We start from the raw sequence: 21,150 nt of genomic DNA, 5'->3' as shown, positions 1-21,150 counted from the left end.
TGATTTTCATTCAGATTTGATGTGATTTAATATTAATCATGTAAATTCATAAATGATCAGTTTATAGATTGTATGTAGTAAACTGTAAATTCTTCTTGTACAGTCTTATTATTGGTGACTATTTCTGCTTGTCTAAGCTGGTGCTATACTTGTACTAAACTCAACACAAATGTTGAATGATTTGTTTTTGATATCTTGGATCTTTAATCCATTTTTTTCACATGTTTCACCATTGAATAAGAACCTTGCGATTTTAATCTGCCAGCTGTGTTGAATTTGTGATTTCCCATTTCAATACACAGTTGGTATATCACATGTTAAAATGATCTGATTCTGATAATATATTTTAATTCATGCCCTGCAAAATTGAGTTTTAGCAACATTAATGGAATAATTGTTTTATGCTCAAATTTATTACCAAAAAATCAGCATTATTTTAGTTCACTTATTTGCTTTAACTTACTTTTAAAATAATTGAACCAGTGAATGCCAGATGCTGGAGGGGACAAGTACAACTTGAGGTATGCATCAAGTATGACAAAACATCTCAAACAACAGACAAACAGACATTTTGTGAATAGCCTGTGGATTCAAGATTAGCCTAAAAATGCAACAAAAAATGTCAAAATTTGTAAAATTCACTGGGAGAAGAATGGTTTATGTTTCATGTGCATTCCTTCATTAGGATTGAAAACAGAGGTTAGTATTTTAATGGCCTTGTGCAATTAAGCAGGAGAAAGGTAGAAATAACCTTCTAGCCACAAAAAGGAAGCTCATGGATTGAATAACTTGCAAACTGTTCAGGAAAGGGAGCTTTTGGGAAAGATTCTTATGGATGGATTGTGAAAACCATAACTTAATTAGAAATGGGATAGTACATACAGATTTTGCGAGCTATGCCTTATGCCCAATAATAATCTTTTAAAAATAGAGAAGGCATGGTAAAGATGTACACCAGGGGGAAAAGAAATGTTGCGAAGGTAAATGCATAAGGTCTCAAACTACCATAGAAAATGTTTCAAACTTGGAAAAATATGTCGGTATCCTTGGTGTGAACAACTCTTATCTCCACTGGAATTTATCCTTGCCTGTCAGTGGTGTGTAAGTAATGAGAATGTAAAAAACATTAGGTGGTCTTCCTTTACGTCCTGACGTGTCTGAAATTTTATGGGGGCCAGGGAGAGCATTGAGTGGTCTGCCACCCTTTGGTGTGTTGGTGCCCTAAGCAGCCAATTGACAGCAATGTAAGACACACATCCCATCCTGTGTTACTTTTCCAATGACAGAGTCAAGTCCATGTTGTCTGCACAGCAACTGTAACGCAGAATGTCCTTAGTTTATTGAGACTATGTTGAGCTGGTTTTGTTATTGCAATTCTCCCATTATTGGCCAAATTGTGAAAGGTTCAAGAATTTTGATTGTATATTATGTCAAGCATACATATCACTGCTGCGATACTTCAAGATTTCAATAACATCAGCCTGAACCTGTCTACAAAATTGGCCATACCCTCTGATCATATTAATCATGGAGTTACACTCATTTTCAGGCTTTCAAGGTGGCTCTTCAATTTGAGATGTTTTGTTTTCAAATATTGAAAAATCTTAGATGAAACCAATTATTGTACACTAATAAAACTAGTAAATGGTTTGTTTAGTTTTTAAAAGTCATTTTCAAATATTTAAAATCCAGTTATTGCATCAAATTGGACTAGACTGTTTTGTGATAAACCCATATTCAGTTCTATTAATGAGACTACATCAGATTACCACTCTTAAAGATATTAGTAAGGTTTTAGTACAAGAGGAAAATAATTACATTCTCAAATTTCTGATTGCGCTGTTTTATAAAAATTTTTATGCTTAAGCAAAAAACCATGAATCCTAATCTCACTTCCAAAAAGCAGCACAGTTTGCAATTGGGATTCTATTAAATGGAATTCTATTCTATTCTATGTCGAGGTTAAAAACTAACCCAGATTTCAAATTATAGAAAAGCAAATTGAGGTGAGGTTGAACTGTTTAGAGTGTGACAGAATGTGATTTCAAGAAGGTCAATATCATACATTCACCAAAACAATCGCTGAAGCAGAGAGTATATATTCATTTACATATGTGGGAATTCAGTGAAAATGGGGAATATGATGAAACAAATTGGAGTATGGTGTTCAATTGTTTCCTTAAACTGAAGAAAAGGTTAAATTTTGGGGAAATAGTACAAGAGCTGATGAATAAATAAGTGTTGCACTCCTATATTTGTGGACTCCTGGAAGAATGTACAAGACTGCAAATTGCGGCGACTGGATGTTATGCATGCTGGTGGTGTTTTAAGGTAGGTGGCCAGTAGTGTGGGAAATACAGAGAGGACCTTCGGTATGATTGGGAGACTGCCATTAAGTAAAAAAAGAGTTGCAGAGGCTTGGGAGGTGGCGAATGTGTTCAAATATAAATGACAATTTGAATAATCTTTGCATTGTAATGGATATTTTTCAGAAATTTAGTGGAAGGATAGAGAAGGCCATGGAAAGGCGACTAGTGGGAATTGGAATTTGAACCAAACAACATAAGCAGCACAAAAGCAAAAATTCAGCCCATCTTATCTCATGACATTTACAGCAGTCCAAACTTATTCTTTTCACTAAGTTCATTATTCGCGTGTTCACTGAATTTAATCTGATTACATCAGATTACTAATAATTAGGTGCAGTGTGACACAGTGAATTTTGCTTTTTGTACAACTGAAGTATGACACATTCCTTAGATTTAAAGTCAGTATTCCATTTGTTTTTATGATTGTCATGCATAGGTGCAGAAAACATTTTAATGACCAATTTATCAATATAATCCAAGCTGATGTTACAACTGGACAGGTCTGATCCCGGATTGAAATTCAACTTGATCATATTTTACTCTCTCCTTAATTTGGTGGTCTTTCACTGAAACATAAACATGCCTGACTCCAGATTTGGTTTTAACAATAAAACAAGTTTATTACACACAAAAATCAAACTGTCTACATATAATAGTTTGAAAGGTTTCAAAACACATGGCAAATATAAAGTCCCATCTATTCCCCAATACCATCACTCTATAGTTACTCAAAGGAAAAGATAAAAATCCCTTTCCAGGCCAATCCCTAGGTTTAACTTAATGGCATTTTTTACATCCACCTTAGTTCTGGCCCTGCAAAGCTTCTCTTTTTGATCCACACAACTAAAGTCTTCGATTTTTGTTTGGAAGAGGAGTCAGGCCAGACTCAAAATGTTAACTCTTATTTCTGTCTCCAGTTGGTGTCTCCTGCTGGTTGTCCTCAGTATCCTATGTGTTTGTTTCAGATTTCCAGCATCCAAGTATTTTGCTTTGATAAGAGTTTAGACTTTGTCAACGTTGAATAAATGGTGCAGATTTGTAACTGAATACTTTTTGATTTGGAAGTTTTCACAAATTGAAACCTTTACACTGAGGTGACTTTTATTCCCCTACTTTGAGCAAACTCCTTCATTTCACTGAAACTGTTCTTACATTCTGACTTAAAGTGTCCTTTGAACTGAATTTAAAAGCCTTTCGATTTAGAAAATAACAAAACTTGTTCATTCTCCTGCTAAGGTAATGGTTTACTTTTACTCTTAGAACATAGAAAAATACAGCGCAGTACAGGCCCTTTGGCCCTCGATGTTGCGCCGATCCAAGCCCACCTAACCTACACTAGCCCACTATTCTCCATATGCCTATCCAATGCCTGTTTAAATGCCCATAAAGAGGGAGAGTCCACCACTGCTACTGGCAGGGCATCCCATGAACTCACGACTCGCTGAGTAAAGAATCTACCCCTAACATCTGTCCTATACCTACCACCCCTTAATTTAAAGCTATGCCCCCTCGTAATAGCCTACTCTTCTGTCATAAGTTACCATAGTATATATAAATTTTCCATTAACTCTCCAGGAGTCTTTCGTGCATTGACTTTCTAACACAAATTGCTTTAAAATCACAGTTTTGAAAAGATTGATCCAGTTGATTGTTAAACCCCTTCCCAAAAACCTTGTATACCTCTAGTTTGAAACAGAATATATGTTGAACGTAACACCTTTCATCAAAGTAGCTGAACCTCAAATCTTTTTATAACTGTGATGCTTTCAGATTTCCATCTTTACCATATTCAGTCCTTTCTCTGTCTATAGTAAACTACCATTTGCATGCATTGAAATCCATTTGTGACAGTACATTTTTTTTTTTGTCCATTCATGGGATGTGGACCAGCATTTATTGCCTGACCCTGGTTCTCCTAGGAAGTGGTGAGTCACCTTGAACCACTGTAGACCCACAATGCTATTGTGGAAGGAATTCAAGGGTTTTGACTCGGTGACACTGAAGTAATGGTGATTTTTTTTTCAAATCTGGATGGTGAGTGATTTGGAGGGGAACTTGCAGGTGGTGGCATTCTCATATCTGTCCATTTACTTAGTCTATCAACATATCTTTAGAAAAATTACATTCTGTTTGAGCCCTTGCTGATTCTTCATTATTTTTATATTATTATTCTTTCAGTGTTTTGTTTGGAGCTGAGAACTGTGAGCGATAGATGACTTTTGTGAATAGCAGCTTGTGTTAAAAGAAAAATAGACCACACGGCCTCTTGTTTATTCATGACACCTAATTGTAGGTTGTTTCATGGTCAAAAGGTTAGCATAGACAAATTAGATTACTGTTAATTTTGCTTTAAAGTTACTGTATTGTAAACAAATTGCAAAGTCTTTTGTTTAATATGCAAACCGGTGTCTGTAATTGATTATTTGTAGAGTATGGTTTGGCTTAGAAGTCTGGATAGGTTCAATTTTAAGGGTCTTTAAAGGTTCAAATTTTGGTGATGTGAATAGAAAGGCTGATTTGGTTCAGCTGTCTATCTTTGTGTTGTAGCAATTCCAACCTCTACTGATCACAGTGCAGTAATGGAGGCAGGGTTAGATAATTGTGGAGCATGTCAGGAGCAGAACATCGTGAAACAGACTGGAAGTGGGTTATGATCTGGAAATCTGAACCAAATAGGGCTGAGAAGAAGTGGCAGCATTGAACAAAGAGTCACATAGGATGAATATATTGTTAAACTTGTAATTTAATCTGCTATAAAGTAAAAAAAAAGGTCATGTGATGATTTACAGTAAAATAAAAACAAAATATTGTGGTTGCTGGAAATCTGAAATAAAAAATACATGCTGGAAAACCTCAGCATCTAGAGAGAGAAACATCTTCAATATGACTCATCTTCAGAATTCAGTGGACTTCAAATGTTAATATTGATCATTTACAATATAGTTAAATTTGGGCTCAATTAATCAGATCTGAGGGATAATATCTAGTTTTCCTGTCCTCTAGAATCTTAAGGAATCTAAGACTTTTACATGTTAATTGAGTAAAGATACTTCAGTTAATGTATTTACACAATGTGATATCAACATAGGAATTGCTGATTTAGCAGATGGCAAATCTAGTCAGTTTAATATTCTGAAAAATAGAGGCATAGTGGGGGAACTAGGACCTTGAAATCTGCAACTGTGTAAAAACAAAAGTGTAGAGGCAGCGAACCTTCAGAGAATTCCAGATTCTTCAGTCCAAGTGGCTCAATTTTGGCGCAAGGAGAGATGCAATGCCCAAACATTTATTCAGTTGAAAGGAATTGGAAAGAGGTGAGACAGTGAATGGCTTTAAACAAGATTAAGCACTTTCAATTTGATGTGTTGGGCAACCAGGAGCTCTGTAATGTTAGGAATGATGAACGAACAGTTATTAGTGGTGGAACGAATACAAGCTGTAGATTTTTTAGATCACCTGAGAATTATGGAAATGGGATAGTGAAAGACAAATCAAAAGCTCATTGGAACAGTTCAATTTGACGAAATGGGTTTTAGTGATATTATTGCTCTGATAGAGTGGGAGTTGGTAAATGCTGTGGAAGTAAAAGTAGGAAAATCTTGAGATGGAAAATATACTGGGTTGGAAATTATCGACAATATAATGAAATTCTCAAGATCAGAGCATTACTTAATTTGGAGGTTTTTTTTCCACTTTTGCAATTTTGTTTCTAATCCAAATACTAAAAATGATAGTTTGTCTCACAAACTACTTAAAACTGCAGATCAATTATTTGAAATGTCCCAGGCAGTAAATGAATAAGTATTTATTGTATTGAAATGAACTGTGTTGAATTTGCAGTTTACAAACTTGATATACTTTGTGTTTGGCAAAGTTTTATTTGAGCTTTCATGATATGTAAAGTTCTGCAGCTCACCTTAATATGCATGCTGCAAATTCAGAAATGTGTACACTAGTAACCATCCTTCATTGAGTCTCAGAATTGAATACTACGTTCTTCCCACACCCCCACCAGCAACCAATTTTATTGGAGAAAGTGAGGACTGCAGATGCTGGAGATCAGAGTCAAAATGTGTGGTGCTGGAAAAGCACAGCTGGTCAGGCAGCATCCGAGGAGCAGGAGAGTCGATGTTTCAAACATAGGCTCTTCATCAGGAATGAGGGGGTGGTCCAAGGCAGCTGAGAGATAAGGGTGGGGGTGTGGTATGGAGGAAGGTAGCTAGGAATATGATCGATAGATAGATGAAGGTGGAGGTGATAGTGATAGGTAGAGTGGATAGGTGGGAAGGAAGATGGACATGTAGAACAGCTCAAGAGGGTGATGCTGAGTTGGAAGGTTGGATCTGGGATAAGGTGGGGAGAGGGGAAATGAGGAAACTGGTGAAATTGACATTGATCCCTTGTGGTTGGAGGGTCCAAAGGCGGAAGATGGGGTGTTCCTCCTCCAGGCATTGGGTGGCTAGAGTTTGGTGGTTGAGGAGGCCCAGGACTTGCATGTCCTTGGTGGAGTGGGAGGGAGAGTTAAAGTGTTCAGCCACAGGGCAATGGGGTTGTTTCGTGCACCTGTCCCAGAGATGTTCTCTGAAATGTTCCACAAGTTGGCGTCCTGTCTCAGAACCTTTCAGAGAACATCTCCAGGGGACACTCACTAAACCCCAGCGCCCTGTGGCCGAACACTTGCTCTCCCACTACGTCAAGGGCCACTTCCACTGCCAAACTCTAGCCACCCGATGCTTGGAGGAGGAACACCTCATCTTCCGCCTTTGGTCCCATGTGGTTGGAGGGACCCATGTTGATTTTATCAGTTTCCTAATTTCCCCTCCCCCTACCTTATTCCAGATCCAACCTTCCAACTTGGCCTGACCTCTTGAACTGTCCTACCTGTCCACTCTGACCTCCTCTCTGTCCTATCACCATCACCCCCACCTTCATCTACCTATTTCATTCCCAGCTACTTCTCCCCACCCACCCCCTCTCAATTTCTCTCTCAGCTCTCTTGGGTCACCCCCTTATTCCTGATGAAGAGCTCATGCTCGAAACATCAACTCTCCTGCTCCTCAGATGCCACCTGACCAGCTGTGCTTTTCCAGCAACTAATTTTATGACAATTTTTCAGACTTTACACAAAGATCACTCAATATAATTGGTTTGTAAAATTAGGAGTATATTGAAGTGGTGTTTACATTCCTTTGGTTCATTGTATTTGCTACTTGTTTCATGCTATCAGCAATGCTAGAAATTTCTTTCCAACTTCCTGAATGCAGGGAACTTTCCATCTTGAGTTGGGATTTCAGACAGTTTAGATCCTGAGCCAGTCTATGAATATGTGCTTTCATGAGAAAAATTTCATCATCTTTTTCAGAAATCTGTATAGAGCAATGTGATAGACATACAACATGATTAGAGGAATTAGATTAAAGTGTTAGAATAGATATCACTGCAATATTTACAGTAAGTTGAATGTACCTTTTTGACAATTGTTTCGGAGTGCTATCATCATTTGCTCCATTGCAGTTGCAAACTTGCACTTAATTAAACAGAATTGCAACTTTCCTGCTATTCTATTATCTGTTCAAGTCCATGTTAATCAACTGTAGTTGCTACTGTCAAATTATATAACTGAAACACATTAAAATGCATCTCTATTGACTAAGTGTCTTAATATGAAAATACAAATAGGAAGCAGGAGTTGATTGCTATGACTTCTGGAACATGCTGTAGCACTTAATAAGATCATGGTTGATCTGTTTTGAATTCCATATTGCTATCTACTCCTAATAACCAATTAATTTGCCAACTTTTAATTGCCATTACCAATCCTCCAGTTCCTAAAAGACTATCTAAAAAATGTTTATAGAAACATATGATCTGTATTCCTATTTCTGGCTAGCTTTCATTCAGATTTCGATTTTTCCCTATTTAATAACGTATTAGTCACCTTTAGTCCAGTCTTCTGACATGTACCATGATATGCTTTTCTTTAAGTCAGATGCTATCTTTCAATGTTTCCAATCTACCATGGATCCTGTCTCCATCCCTTAGAATTTATTTACTCGTAATGCTTGTTTTTAATTCTCTCATTGGCTGTCGGCATTGCTAGCAAGAATTTGTTTCTGACCTCAAAATGCCTTGGTGTTTGCTAGACCATTTAAGAGTCAAGCACATTATTTTGGGTCTGGAATCACAAGTAGACATGACCAGGCAAGAATCAGATGGGATTTTACAAATTAATAATGGTTTAATTGTCACCATTACCATTAAGGATTCTATGACAACGAAAATCAGCTTTAATAATTAAACTTAGAATTCTACCAGCACACTAGTAAAATTTGTACATTGTGAAATATTCCCCAAAATGTCTGCCACTGAACCTCAATTGACCTTTTCAATTTAGCTAGGTTTGCTTTCATGCCCTCAATTTCCCTTATTTAAGACTAAAAGATAGTCTCAGACTTCTCTCTTTCACAAACCAAAAATAAATTCTATCATGGTCACTGTTACTTCAGGGCACCTTCACTGAGGATTAAAGAATGATCTATCTCATTGCACAAGATTAGATCTGACATAGCCTGCTCTCTGGTCTGCAGTTCTATGAAACTAATCCAAAAATATTCCATGAATTTTTCATCTAAGCTACCTTTCTCCCATCCGACTTTTCCAATCCACATGCGCGTTAAAATCTCCCTTGATTATCAGTGTCTTTGACAAGCTTCCATTATTCCTTCATTTATGCTCCACCCTACTCTGTCGTGTTACTATTAGGGGGCCTGTACACTACTCCCACAAGTGACTTCTTGCCTTAATTATTTTTCATCTCTCCACACTGCAGATCCTCAACTTGGATATACCCCTCTATTACACTAATACCATTAACAGCTTACAGAGCCACCACTCCACCTTTTCCTAGCTTCTGTTCTTCCTAAATGTGCTGTTCCCTCCAATATTCCATTACTAATCTATGTAATCATGCAGCCTTGTCTCTGTAATGGTAAAGGATCAGACTTATTTCTGTTTGTGCTTTCAGTTCATCTGTTTGGTTTAGAATGCTACATGCATTCAGATATGGGGCATGTAGTTTCACCCCTTACTCCCTGTAAATTCTACTGTTTGTTACCTGTTAGTTGACTCCTAGATCCAGAATCTCCATCCTTTCCTGTCATGTCTGTTTATTGCTTACTTCATTAATATCTTTCTCTTTGGCTTTGATTCTACTCTTTGAATTACCACAGTTTTTGCCACGTCCTCCCTTGCCTCCATTATTGTGTTTGAAATCATTTACTTTCCTAGTTTTGAGTTTGAAATTATCCCAGCACAGTTAAATTGGAGACCATCCCAACAGCACGTCTCCACCTATCCCAGTACCCCTGTCAGTGTCCCATGAATTGGAACCACTTCCACACTAGTCTGTTAATCTGATTTGCCTTATGTCAATTTGCTTGTGGCTCTGGTAATAATGCAAAGGTGATCTTTGAGGTTCCACCACTTAGTTTTCTGACTAGGCAAAATCTTTTTCTTTGTACAGCCCATGTTGTTGTTACCTACATGGGACACAACTACTGTTTCCTCCCCTCCCACAACAAATGAGCAGATGTCCCAAATACTGGCACATAGCAGGCAACACAACTATCTGGACTTGTTATTTGTCAGAATTTCCAAAAGAGTCACAGCATGGAAATAGATCCTTCGATCCAACCAGTCCATGCTGAACATTATTCCAAACTAAATTAGTCCCACTTGCACAAGCTAGAGGAGCAAGGGTTTCATCCTATATCAATTATGATTGGATTTATTCTTCCCGGAGATGGTGGTGTAGCTTCAGACTTCTTTAAGAACTCCCTACTTCTGTTGATGAGGCCTTTCGATAGGTTTTCAATCCATAAACTTTGATATAATGGTTTTCAGAGGAAAAGAAAGGGCAAAGTATTTCCAGTGTGGCAAGTTCTCTTTGGTCAGTGTTCGAAAGCAATGTCTTTTTTTACAGTCATATAGCATGAAAACAGATCCTTTGGTCCAAACAATACATGCCAAATGTAATTCCAAACTAAACTTGTCCAACCTGCCTGCTCCTGGCTCATATCCCTCAAAATCTTCCCTATTCATGTACTTATCCAAATTTCTTTTACACGTTGTAATAGTACTTACATGCACAACTTTCTCAGAAGTTCATTTCAAACCATATGTCTTTTTTAAATCTCTCTCCTCTCACTTTAAAAATGTGCCCATTGTCTTGAAATTCCCCATTCTAGGGAAAAGACAACTACCATTAAGTCTATACCTCTCATTATTTTATATACTTGTATGCGGTCGCCTCTCAACATTCTACGCTCCAGTGAAAAAAGTCTCAGTCTGTCCAACCTTTCTTTATAACTCAGACCTTCCACTTCAGCTTAATAATATACTTCCTATAACTAAGCAATACTTTTATGAAATAACTTTTTCAACCTTTTCTTTTCTCAGGACTAACCAGATTGAGGATTGCAATTAATTACTTCACTACTTAATATACCTTTCTGGAATTAATTTAACAGTATACCTTATATTAAAAAAATTACAATATAATAGTCATGAGACTTTAAGGATCTGGAGGGGGGGGGAGCATAAAGGTTGTGAAATTGACCTAAAATAGTTTGTTTGGATCCATGTTTCCATTTCCCTGCCTGACACCACAGCTAACATTGAGATGTCATTGGTATTAAATTGGAAATTTGAACTCATAACTGATTGCAGTATGGCATTACAGACTTCCTTACAATTGACTAGCATGAGCAAAGACTGTGGGCCAATGCTCAGGAATCTAAGTGAATTAATCATGTCAACAGCGTGACCATAAAAGCTGTCTACAAGCTAATTGCTCAGTAGAACGTTATTGAATCCTTGATTAGAATAGTCAAGTTGGGTTCCACCAGAAGTCAGGAAGCTTGATACCGACTAGAACTGACCATTCCAGGTGCCTGCAGTGACTTTCTGTAGATATGGAAGGATTATCTGAAAGTATCACACCATCCCGTCTTGGCGATGGTATTTGTGATATCCAGGAATGCCCCACATAACACCATCATAGAAATATTGAGAGAGATTCAATAGAAAAGTCTGCCAAAATCTTCTCAGGCTAGCTAGAAAAGGCATCAGAGTGTAATGTGATAATTTTTTACCAAAACTATCTGCCCCTTTCCGATTAGTCTTGAGAGAATGTTCTTGTGCCCACCTCTTTCACTTCTGCTTCAGAAGCTGTAAGGGGCTAGTTGAAGATACGTAGAGATAGTATTTCCAAGATAAAAGGATGGAACATTCTCAAAATCTTCAGTTAAAAATAAGTTTCATCTTAATGATAAATAAATATCCTGTTCCAGTGGGATTTATATTGAATTACAGGTATTATCAAATCATGCTCAAAATTTGAAATAATTCAAAATCTTTCAAGAGTTTCAGGAGCACTTTTGCTTTTGAATAAATTGCCTGCATTTTGGCTGAAAAATTAAATGAGCTAATATTCTTGGCTTAAAGGAATTTGTTTCATGGTTCAAAATATTACTAACAATTCCAATTTACTGGAGCAATTACCCATTAATAATCTAGACGGCTGAAATGCCTGGCATTTTTAACCTCTTTCTTTAGATTGTATTTGTCATGAATAATAAGAGGTATAGATAATGTTATTGGTTGTCCTTCCTCTAGGATAGAGGATTTCAAGACAAGGGGACACATTTCTAAGCTTCGAGGAGACAGATTTAAAAAGGACATAAGGGCCACATTGTTTACACAGAGTGGTTCGTGTGTGGAATGATGAAGGAGTGGATGTGCATACAATTACAATGTTTAAAAGACATTTAGATAAGTAAATGAATAGGAAAGGTTTGGAGGGATATGGACCAGAAGAAGGCAAGTGGGACTAGTTTAGTTTGGGATTATGTTTGGCATGGGCTGGTTGGATTGAAAGGTCTGTTTCCAAACTGTATAACTCTGACTATAAATTACTTGAAATGCAAATTGATAATGGCATGGTAATATCAAACGGTAAATCTGGGACCTCATGGAGGTTGGCTACAATTGTCTAATGCCCTTCATTAGGTATAAATAAAAATGGTGGATGATAAGGACTCAGGTGGCCATGTGATCATGTCCCTACTTCTGACCCAAGAGCCTAAGGACACAATCCCATCTGCTTCAAAAATATATAATATCATTTCTGAACAGATTAGCAAATGACTGTGAAGGAACTAGAATAAGTCAAATTATCCATTCTTCCATCATCTTTTGGAAAGACTAAACAAAAGTAAAACATTTGAAAGTTTATAAACAATTTATGCCTGGAGGAGTTGACCTCCACCAAGATTCCCTTTCGAGGTATCCAATGCTGAAGGGCATGTTAGAACCATAAATAATGTTATTAACTGGTTCCTTGTGGCATAAAATAACAGCACTAATTGGTTATGCTGGTATCTATTTATTGTTTACACCCCAAGTCCAGCAATTTCTTGATCTCATGGGGAGGAAATGATGGCAAATTTTCCAGCAATCTGAAGATTTGCAATTTACTGCAGTCTATGGCAAGGAGCCGATCCCTGTTGGGTTTTTTTCCCTGCATTTATAATAGCAATCACCATGAACCAATCATTTTTGTTCAATTTCTCGCAAAACTTTTATCAAATTACCTGTTTATGTAATTCAGAGATATGTTCAACTAGACTGGCTTTCTCTCTCTTTAACTGGGTGTTTTCCAGCTTAATATTGGATTGGCGATTCTCTAGTGTAGCCAGTTGATTCCGGAGTGATGATCCTTTCAGTTCACCAGAGCTTTTTCCTTGTTCTTGACGCTGCAACTAAAAAAGATAAATTATGTCAGTTGAATAAGGTTTATAATGATTCACTTGTCTAATTTTGCCCTCTGTATCCACCAACTACCCCCTCCAAACCTAAGTTCTTACACATAATATTTTTTCACATTCTTCTGACATGTTTTCTTGTACTATATGCAGCTTTAAATTGATTGAGTAACCAAATAACTAATGCCAAACAATTGAGTGTACTTATCACATATGCATTAAAAAATTCCCTTGTAGATGGATCAACTGAGATTAGAAATACATTAGATGGATCACCTACATTCCACCATTATGTTACAGTAGTCCAAATCTAAACCTTTCATTGACAGTGAACAGTGATGCATTTTCTGGTTATTCATAGATTTAAAAGATTTTTTTTTTCTGCAAAGTTCCACATCAGGTTTGTTTTTGCTCTGTTTCTCTTCACAGATCCCTGACCTGAGTTTTTTTTTTCTGGCCTTGTTTTTATTTTGGATTTCCAACATCTGCAGTATTTTGCTTTTTAACATCCTAATGCAGTTTTTGACAGCATGACAAATGGTCAGCTCCTCAATTCTCCATTAAAGTTATTTGCTAATCAACCTGCTCCGAGATATAATAACGCTTCTGGAACAGTTGGGACCTGGGATTCCTGGCTCACGGGGAGGGATACTACCAGTGTGCCATTCGAGCCCTCAACACAGTTTTCCATCAACTTGATAAGTCTCTCACTTAAGACTATTATCGATGCAAATGAGAATTCATTAGTTTGTTGGTCATTAGTAAATACTCTGAAGAATCATGGCAGTGCATCTCAGTTCCATTTAATGTACATATTGTATCATGTGGAAGCTCTAAGGCAGCTATTGTGACTTCCTCAACAACATATGGAGGATGTGTAATCAATTGGCAAAGTTCAAACAATAGACTTTGGAGATTGAGAAACAGTTGGCATTACTATAGCACATTTCAGGAGATGGTCACCCTTCAGCTTAGAGAATTCAGAAAAAGGAATATGGGGCAACAGCCAGAAAAGGCCAACTTAAATAATCAATGAGGTTCCTGAGTGTGCCTTGTTCTCCAGTTCAGAGCTGTCTACAGCACTACGGATAGCTCTCCTGTGCTAAATTTTCGGGGGTGAAGTGAAAAGGTGGATAAGGGAAGGGAGGGAGGTCAGGGTGAGGGGCATGGATAGGATAAATAGACAAAGTCTCTTCCCTTGGGTGAGGAAGTCCAGAACTAGAGGGCATAGGTTTAGGGTCGAAGGAAAAAGATATGAGAGACCTAAGGGGCAACTTTTCACGCAGAGGCTGGTACATGTATGGAATGAACTGCCAGTGGAAGTTCTGGAGCCTAGTACAATTGCAACATTTAAAAGGCATCTGGATGGGTATATGAATAGGAAGGGTTTGGAGGGATGTGGGTTGGGTGCTGGCAGTTGGGAATAGATTGGGTTAGGATATCTGGTTGGCATGGACAAGTTGGACCGAAGGGTCTGTTTCCGTGCTGTACATCTCTGACTCTATGAATGTAAATAGTGAAAACTGATATATTTGTATGGCCACAGATATAATTCTAGGATAGTATGATGATCCCAAAGGTAATAATCTCCAGATTTCTACCAGTTCCAAGCAGTTGTGAATACAGAAATAGGATTGAATCCAAAATGTGTAACTTGAAAGATCAAGGAAAGGTTTTGATTCCAAGGCCATTAGAATCCGTTCTTAAGGAGATGAGACTTGTACCAATTTAGTGGTCCAAACACAATTGATTATGACCTGTATACTTATAGGGAGATTCAAGAGTGTTGTCTGAGAGGGTTCACGTTAATTTGAAAGGAACTTAGGAACGAGGATATAGCAGGAGAAAGCAAAATGAGGTAAGCAGAATTGGGGAGACGGCATTAGACAAGCAACTGTAAGTTATAAGATTGGATCATATTTTGAGCAACTACAAGAAGATCTCATTTAAATCTTCAGTGCATGTGTAGTAAATAATAATAATTTGTCTGTATGCACAAATAGTGACATGAGAGTCTGATGTCAAGACATGGCTCCAAAGAAGGCAGAAATAGATATTACATATTCCTAGCTACAAGAAATTACAAATACAAAGTACAAGGTTGAGGGATAATTGGGAATATTGATTTATGGGGTGTTTCCTTGGAGAAAAGGACAGACCCTACTAGGCTCAAGTTAAGAAACAAAGTAAGTACCATTGTACTGGTGACCACCAACTAGTGGGAAGGAAACAGGAACATTTTTGCTGGGAAATTGCAAGTTCTCGAAAGGGCTTCAGTTATCTGAATATATGATAATACTATAAAGATTGGAAAGAAATAAGGATTACTAAGGGATGTTCAGAATTTTCTTATTTATATATGTTTCGAGCCCAATGAGAAAGGAGTCTTTGTGTCCTTTATGGCAGAGGAGAACATTCAATTCATAATGTCCAAAGATGCTGAGAAAAGTCCTATACAGCACAATCCCAAATTCCAACATTTGTCCATAAGTTCAAGTATTTTGTTAAATTTGAGGATTTCTGCCTCCTCAACCTTTTTAGCCAGTCTCATTTACTCTTAAATTGCAGCATATGATAAATGGTGTTCCTCTTTGCTTTTAAAATTACTGCACAGTTTATTGAACAAAAGGTTATCATGTCAGGGGCAGATCATGTCTTACAAACTTGATTTTTTTGGGGAGGTGATGACGGTAGAGCAATGGATGTTACTTACATGCGTTTTAGTAAAGCTTTTGACAGATCCCTCATGGTTGGCTCATTGAGAAGATTAAGATGTATGGGATCCACAGTGACTTGGCCATTTGGATTTAGAATTGGCTTGCCCATAGAAGATAGAGGGTAGTGGTAGAAAGCTGGAGGTCCATGACTAATGGTGTTCCACAGATTTCCGTACTGGGACCTCTGCTGTTTGTGATTTATATAAATGACTTGAATGAAAATGGAGGTGGGTAGCTTAGTATGTTTGCAGACAACACTCAGATTGGGGGAGTTGCAGATAATGTAGAAAGTTGTCAAATGACACAGTGAGATATGGATCGGTTGCAGATATGGGTGGAGAAATAAGATATGGAGTTTAATCTGGGCAAGTGTGAGATGCTGCACTTTTGGGAGGTCAAATATGAAGGAAAAGTATATAGTTAACGGTATGACCCTGAGCAGCATTGATGCACTGAGGGATTTTGGGGTCATAGTCCATAACTCGGTGGAAGTGGCCACACAAATAGATAGGGTGGTAAAGATGATGTATGGCATGCTTGCCTTTATTGGTCAGGGCACGGAGTAAAAGAATCAGGAAGTGATGTTGCAGTTTTACACAAGTTTGGTTAGGCCACACTTAAGAGTATTGTATTCAACTCTGGTTGCCATACTACTGAAAGGATGAGGAGGTTTTGAAGAGGGTGCAGAAGAGGTTTACCAGGATACTGCCTGGATTAGAGGGTTTGAGTTGTAAGGAGAAGCTAGACAAACCAGGGTTGTCTTCTTTAGAGCAGCAGAGGTTGAGGGGAGACCTCGTAGAAGTTTATAAACTTGAGAGGCATAGATAGAGTAGATAATCAGATCTTTTACCCGGAGTTGAAATGTCTAATACGAGAGGGCATACATTAAGAGGGCCAAAGTTCAAAGGAGATGTGAGGGGCTAGTTTTCTTTGCAGTGTGGCAGGAGTCTGAAAAGTACTGCTGGGATAGTGGTGCAGGCACATGCAAGAGGGGCATTTAAGGGGCTTTTAGATAAGCACACTAGTAAGCAAGGAATAGAGGGATATGGACCAAGAGCAGGTAGAAGGGATTAGTTTAGCTTGGCATCATGTTTGGCACAGCATCATGGGCTGAAGGGCCTGTTCTATGCTGTACTGTTATAGGTTCTAAAAAATCCTGTATTGTGAATATCTTGCAAGTGACATTTCAATGATATTTGACAATTTCAACAATATAATTTGTTTTGTGTGGATGAGTCTTGGACTAATGTTTATTTGAATACTTAGGTAAAAGTTCATACATATAGTTATAGAGATGTACAGCATGGAAACAGACCCTTCGTTCCAACTCGTCCATGCCGAACTGATATTCCAACCCAATCTAGTCTCAGCTATTACACAAGATTCCAAATGAAAGAAACCAAGAGTATTCATGACCATATCGTGGAGGCTAGGTCATTGAGTATGTTGAAAACAGAGATAGATCTTGAATGTCAAGGGGATCAAAGGTTACGGGGGTGAGGGGGGAGGGGAGAGCATAAAAATGGAATTTAAAAACCTATCTGCCATGATTGAATGTTAGAGCATTCTCTATGGACCAAATTGCCTAAGTTCTGCTCCTATGTCTTATGGTCTCACAGCAAGGAGTTTAAAAATTGACTTCAGGAGATAAAAGTAAATGAATATAAAGCAAGAAATGTTGAAGTCTGGGTCATTTTATGAAATTCTCACAAAACGGATTTACTGAAAAGGCACAATTTTGTAGCGCTTTACAAAGTTATTCAGAGACCCTGCAGCTAGTAACTTTCCCAAAATCTTTCCACCAACTGCAAGGCACAAATCAGAGTTAAGACTTAGCAGATGAACGGAAAACAGAAAAGATGTTAGGGCGTTAGTTTTATGTAAGGGGAATCATGTTTGACTAACTTGGAGACATTGGAATTTTCTTCTTCAACAAAGTACTTCTTGGAAACTGCGTCGTTGTAGATCATTACTGATCTTGTTCCTTGAACTCACTTCAAGGAAAACAAGTGACTAGGTTTTTAATGACTGGGCTGTTATGTTTGAACAGTGTTTTCAGGCTAAAGGAGGGTTTTTGTTTTCAATTGGGGGGATTTCTAACAGATTCTGGATTAGTGGTGCTGGAAAAGTACAGCAGTTCAGGCAGCATCCGAGGAGCAGTAAAATCGACGTTTCGGGCAAAAGCCCTTCATCAGGAAGCTGCTCAGCATATTTCTGAAGCACACTTATTGTGAATTTAGTTGTCCTTGTGAGTGATTGAATGTCATCTTGATATTATGGGCTGGTGAGGGCTGTGGGGAGGATGACCAAACTGACCATAGCACTGTGGTACAGGGATCCATTCCAGCAGGGGGTAGAAGAGAGAAATGTAGTTGTAATCTGGGACACAAAGAAGAATACAGTACAAGAATCGGCCCTTTGGCCTTCCAAGCCTGTGCCATTACATTTTGCCCTTCCATACTAAAACCGTCTTCACTTACAAGATCTGTATCCCTCTATCCTTTTCCTATTCATATATTTGTACAGGTGTTTCTTGAATGTACAGTATAGTCAAGAGAAGAGTCACTGTTCTCTGAAGTCTGTGTTGCCTGCCTGGTTCAGGATACGTCATCTGGGTAGCAGAGGAACTTGGTGGGGAGTGGAAAGATCCAGTTGTCATGATCTTCTGTTTGCCAGTCCCTTTTCCTTTTTTCCCCTCTTTGCTACAGTTTTTCTTCCCCTGCTCCCAAACTTAGAACATCTACCCTACCTGTAGGAAATGGAGAACAGCATCAGGGAACAGTCTGGCACGGGAGACTAGTTGGAGACCAGACCAGTGCAAGAAATGAGTCAAAGCTGGAGCAGGAGAAGTCCAAGCCTAGGTTGACCCAAGAGGCAGGTCCCGGAAGGGAGTCATGGCCGGAGTCCAGAGTGGGAAACACAGCGAGTGCATGCCAGCTGGGGGGACAAGTCCTGGAGACAGGTCAGGACAGAGGCCAGAGCGTGGATGCTACAAAGCCTCAAGCTCTGAAGCATTGTGGGCATGGACTCAGTGGAAGAGTATTACTTTAAAGATACTTTTTATTATCATTCTGGACATTTAAACTCTATATTCTCATGGTAGCTTTTTTTAACAATTTCAATTCTGTAACAACACTTAAAGTATCTGTACCTAGGTACTCTGTACTTAAGCTGGTGCAGAGAAGTGACATTTCACTTTTCACTTCCCTCATTCCACTTATGTACCAATGACATAGGTTGAAAGAGGTTCTGCTGAGAGAATATAAGCAGCTAGGAGCTAAATTGAAAACCTGAACCAAAAAGGTAATTTCTGGTCTACTACCCAAACCACAAGCAAATTGACAAAGGATCAGTAAGATTAAACAGGTAAACACATTAGCTCAAAGATCAGTGTGGGGAAAACTGGTTCAAATTCATGGGACACTGATAGCAGATTGGGGAAAAAAGATGAGCTCCACTGAATCATTGGAATTGAGTCCTGGTGAATTGCATAACTAGGGCTGTGGATAGGGTTTTAAACTAAATAGTAGGGTGGGAGTTGGGGGAGGATTGGCAGAGGTGAGTGAATTGTAATGAAATATAAATGTATGCTGATAGGCCTCTCAATGCTCACTCTCAAACATTTTCATCTCACTATTCCAACTTTGGGTGAAAAATTGAGATTGTTGTCCTCACCATCAAGAATCTAATTTTCCCACTGAATCACCATTGTCCATATTGTTCAGAGGCTGGGAAAATTCAGCCATAGTAAAATATGCTAACAGCAAAATTGAACATGTCTCAATTTCAGAACTGACTGAATAAATATTTATCACAGTAACTGCAGATGAAAATTGTAAGTGAAATCACATACTCCAAGAACCAAAGTGTAATTATTTCAATTCTTGTTTGTCACCCTTCGTTTTTAAAAAAAAGCAGTTATTAATTAATATGACAACTTATAAGTTAACTCAATAGAAAACTTTCCAGAACCTTGCATACCTTACATGAATGTATGATGAAAATACAATCAATTTTAAAATCATTTTGCTTGCCTTTGCTCAATAATTAATAGCTTGTGAATGTGTTTTATCATGAATGCTTAGTATCAGTTTTTAAATGGTTCCATTAATAATTATGCTCAGCATAATCTTGAAGGAAGAACACAAGAACTACTCTACACTGGTCATGTAGAAGGAGTACTACCTGTTCCATGGCAGTGAGAACCTTTTTCTCCTCTTCCTTCATCATTCTTTTTAAGTGAGATAATTCCATTTCAAGTTGTCTCTCTTGCTCTTTTAGAGAAGTCAACTGTATGACATTGGTTGAATGCTTTGAATTCTTCTTGTCCCTAAGTGCTTGAACCTGTGATAGAGATATTTCATCTTAGAAAAAACTGCAGTTGTGAGCTTAAATTTAACAATAACTGATCTGGTAGCAGTCCACAAACAATCAGTATTCAAGTCTATCAGAACATCATAAGAATCTTAATATTTAACATTGAGATCTTTCGCAGTGAAAAAATCATTAATTGATCAATCTTGGCCATCACAACATTATAGTTTTAGTCAGAAAAACATTCCATGACAAATTATCACGTTAACAGGAAAAAACTGTTGGTTTTCCAATATACTGAACCATAAATATTTGTGCAGTTTAAAAAAAAACTAACTTAGTGATATTTTCTATTCAACCTGTTTGAAGATTTTATTACACTCTTCTGAAGCAGGTGGGGTTTGTACCCAGACCTCCTGCTTCAGGTAGGGCTACTACTATCCTGCATCACAAGTCCCAATTTATGAAGGTTATGCATGTAAATTAACCCACGTGTGCTGCATCGTCTAACTAGCTTATCGTCTATCTTTACAATTAAACCTGCTTTATTCACTGCAGTAAATTCTGTCTCAAACCTGCTCCAGTGCTCAGTCCAAGCTGAAGGAACAGCATCTCAATTTGTGCTTGGGGGCCTTGCAGCCCTCAGCATTCAATATTGAGTTTCAATACATTTAGAGCCTGAACACCACCTTCCATGACTTATACCCACCCCAACACCCTAGGTCTTGTCATGAAGTGGGTTGCTTTCAGTACTGCTAAACCATTTTCACCTTGTCATAGCTCCCATTATTTAGCTTTTCTTCTACCCTGGCCTACTGTCAATAATCCCTTTGTCTCCCAACTTTTATTCTCTCGCTCGCTCGCTCGCTCTCTCTCTACCCGTCCCTCATCCTTGTTCCCCCAAAGGCCTCAGTCAACAAGAAAACA

The 21,150-nt window shown here is 38.1% G+C and overlaps 1 protein-coding gene across 3 annotated transcripts in view; it reads right to left on the bottom strand.

Moving 5' to 3' along the window:
- The window catches only part of LOC122549373 (spindle pole body component 110-like), a 59,350-nt gene that overhangs the window by 12,935 nt on the left and 25,265 nt on the right, over positions 1–21,150 (bottom strand). For 2 of the 3 annotated variants that reach the window (XM_043689095.1, XM_043689097.1), the window contains 3 exons: positions 20,095–20,253; positions 13,022–13,189; positions 7,421–7,735 (listed from right to left, as the gene is read on the bottom strand). In XM_043689095.1, the coding sequence (XP_043545030.1) occupies positions 7,526–7,735; positions 13,022–13,189; positions 20,095–20,253 (537 nt within the window). In that variant the 3' untranslated portion in view covers positions 7,421–7,525. Of the gene's footprint in view, positions 1–7,420; positions 7,736–13,021; positions 13,190–20,094; positions 20,254–21,150 lie in introns of those variants that run through there. The other variant, XM_043689096.1, reaches the window with a different exon arrangement.

This window comes from Chiloscyllium plagiosum, chromosome 4 (assembly GCF_004010195.1).
Source record: "Chiloscyllium plagiosum isolate BGI_BamShark_2017 chromosome 4, ASM401019v2, whole genome shotgun sequence".
NCBI lineage: Eukaryota > Metazoa > Chordata > Chondrichthyes > Orectolobiformes > Hemiscylliidae > Chiloscyllium > Chiloscyllium plagiosum.
The sequence above is the reverse complement of the archived record's forward strand: the minus strand, read 5'-3'. Positions and strand labels throughout refer to the sequence as shown.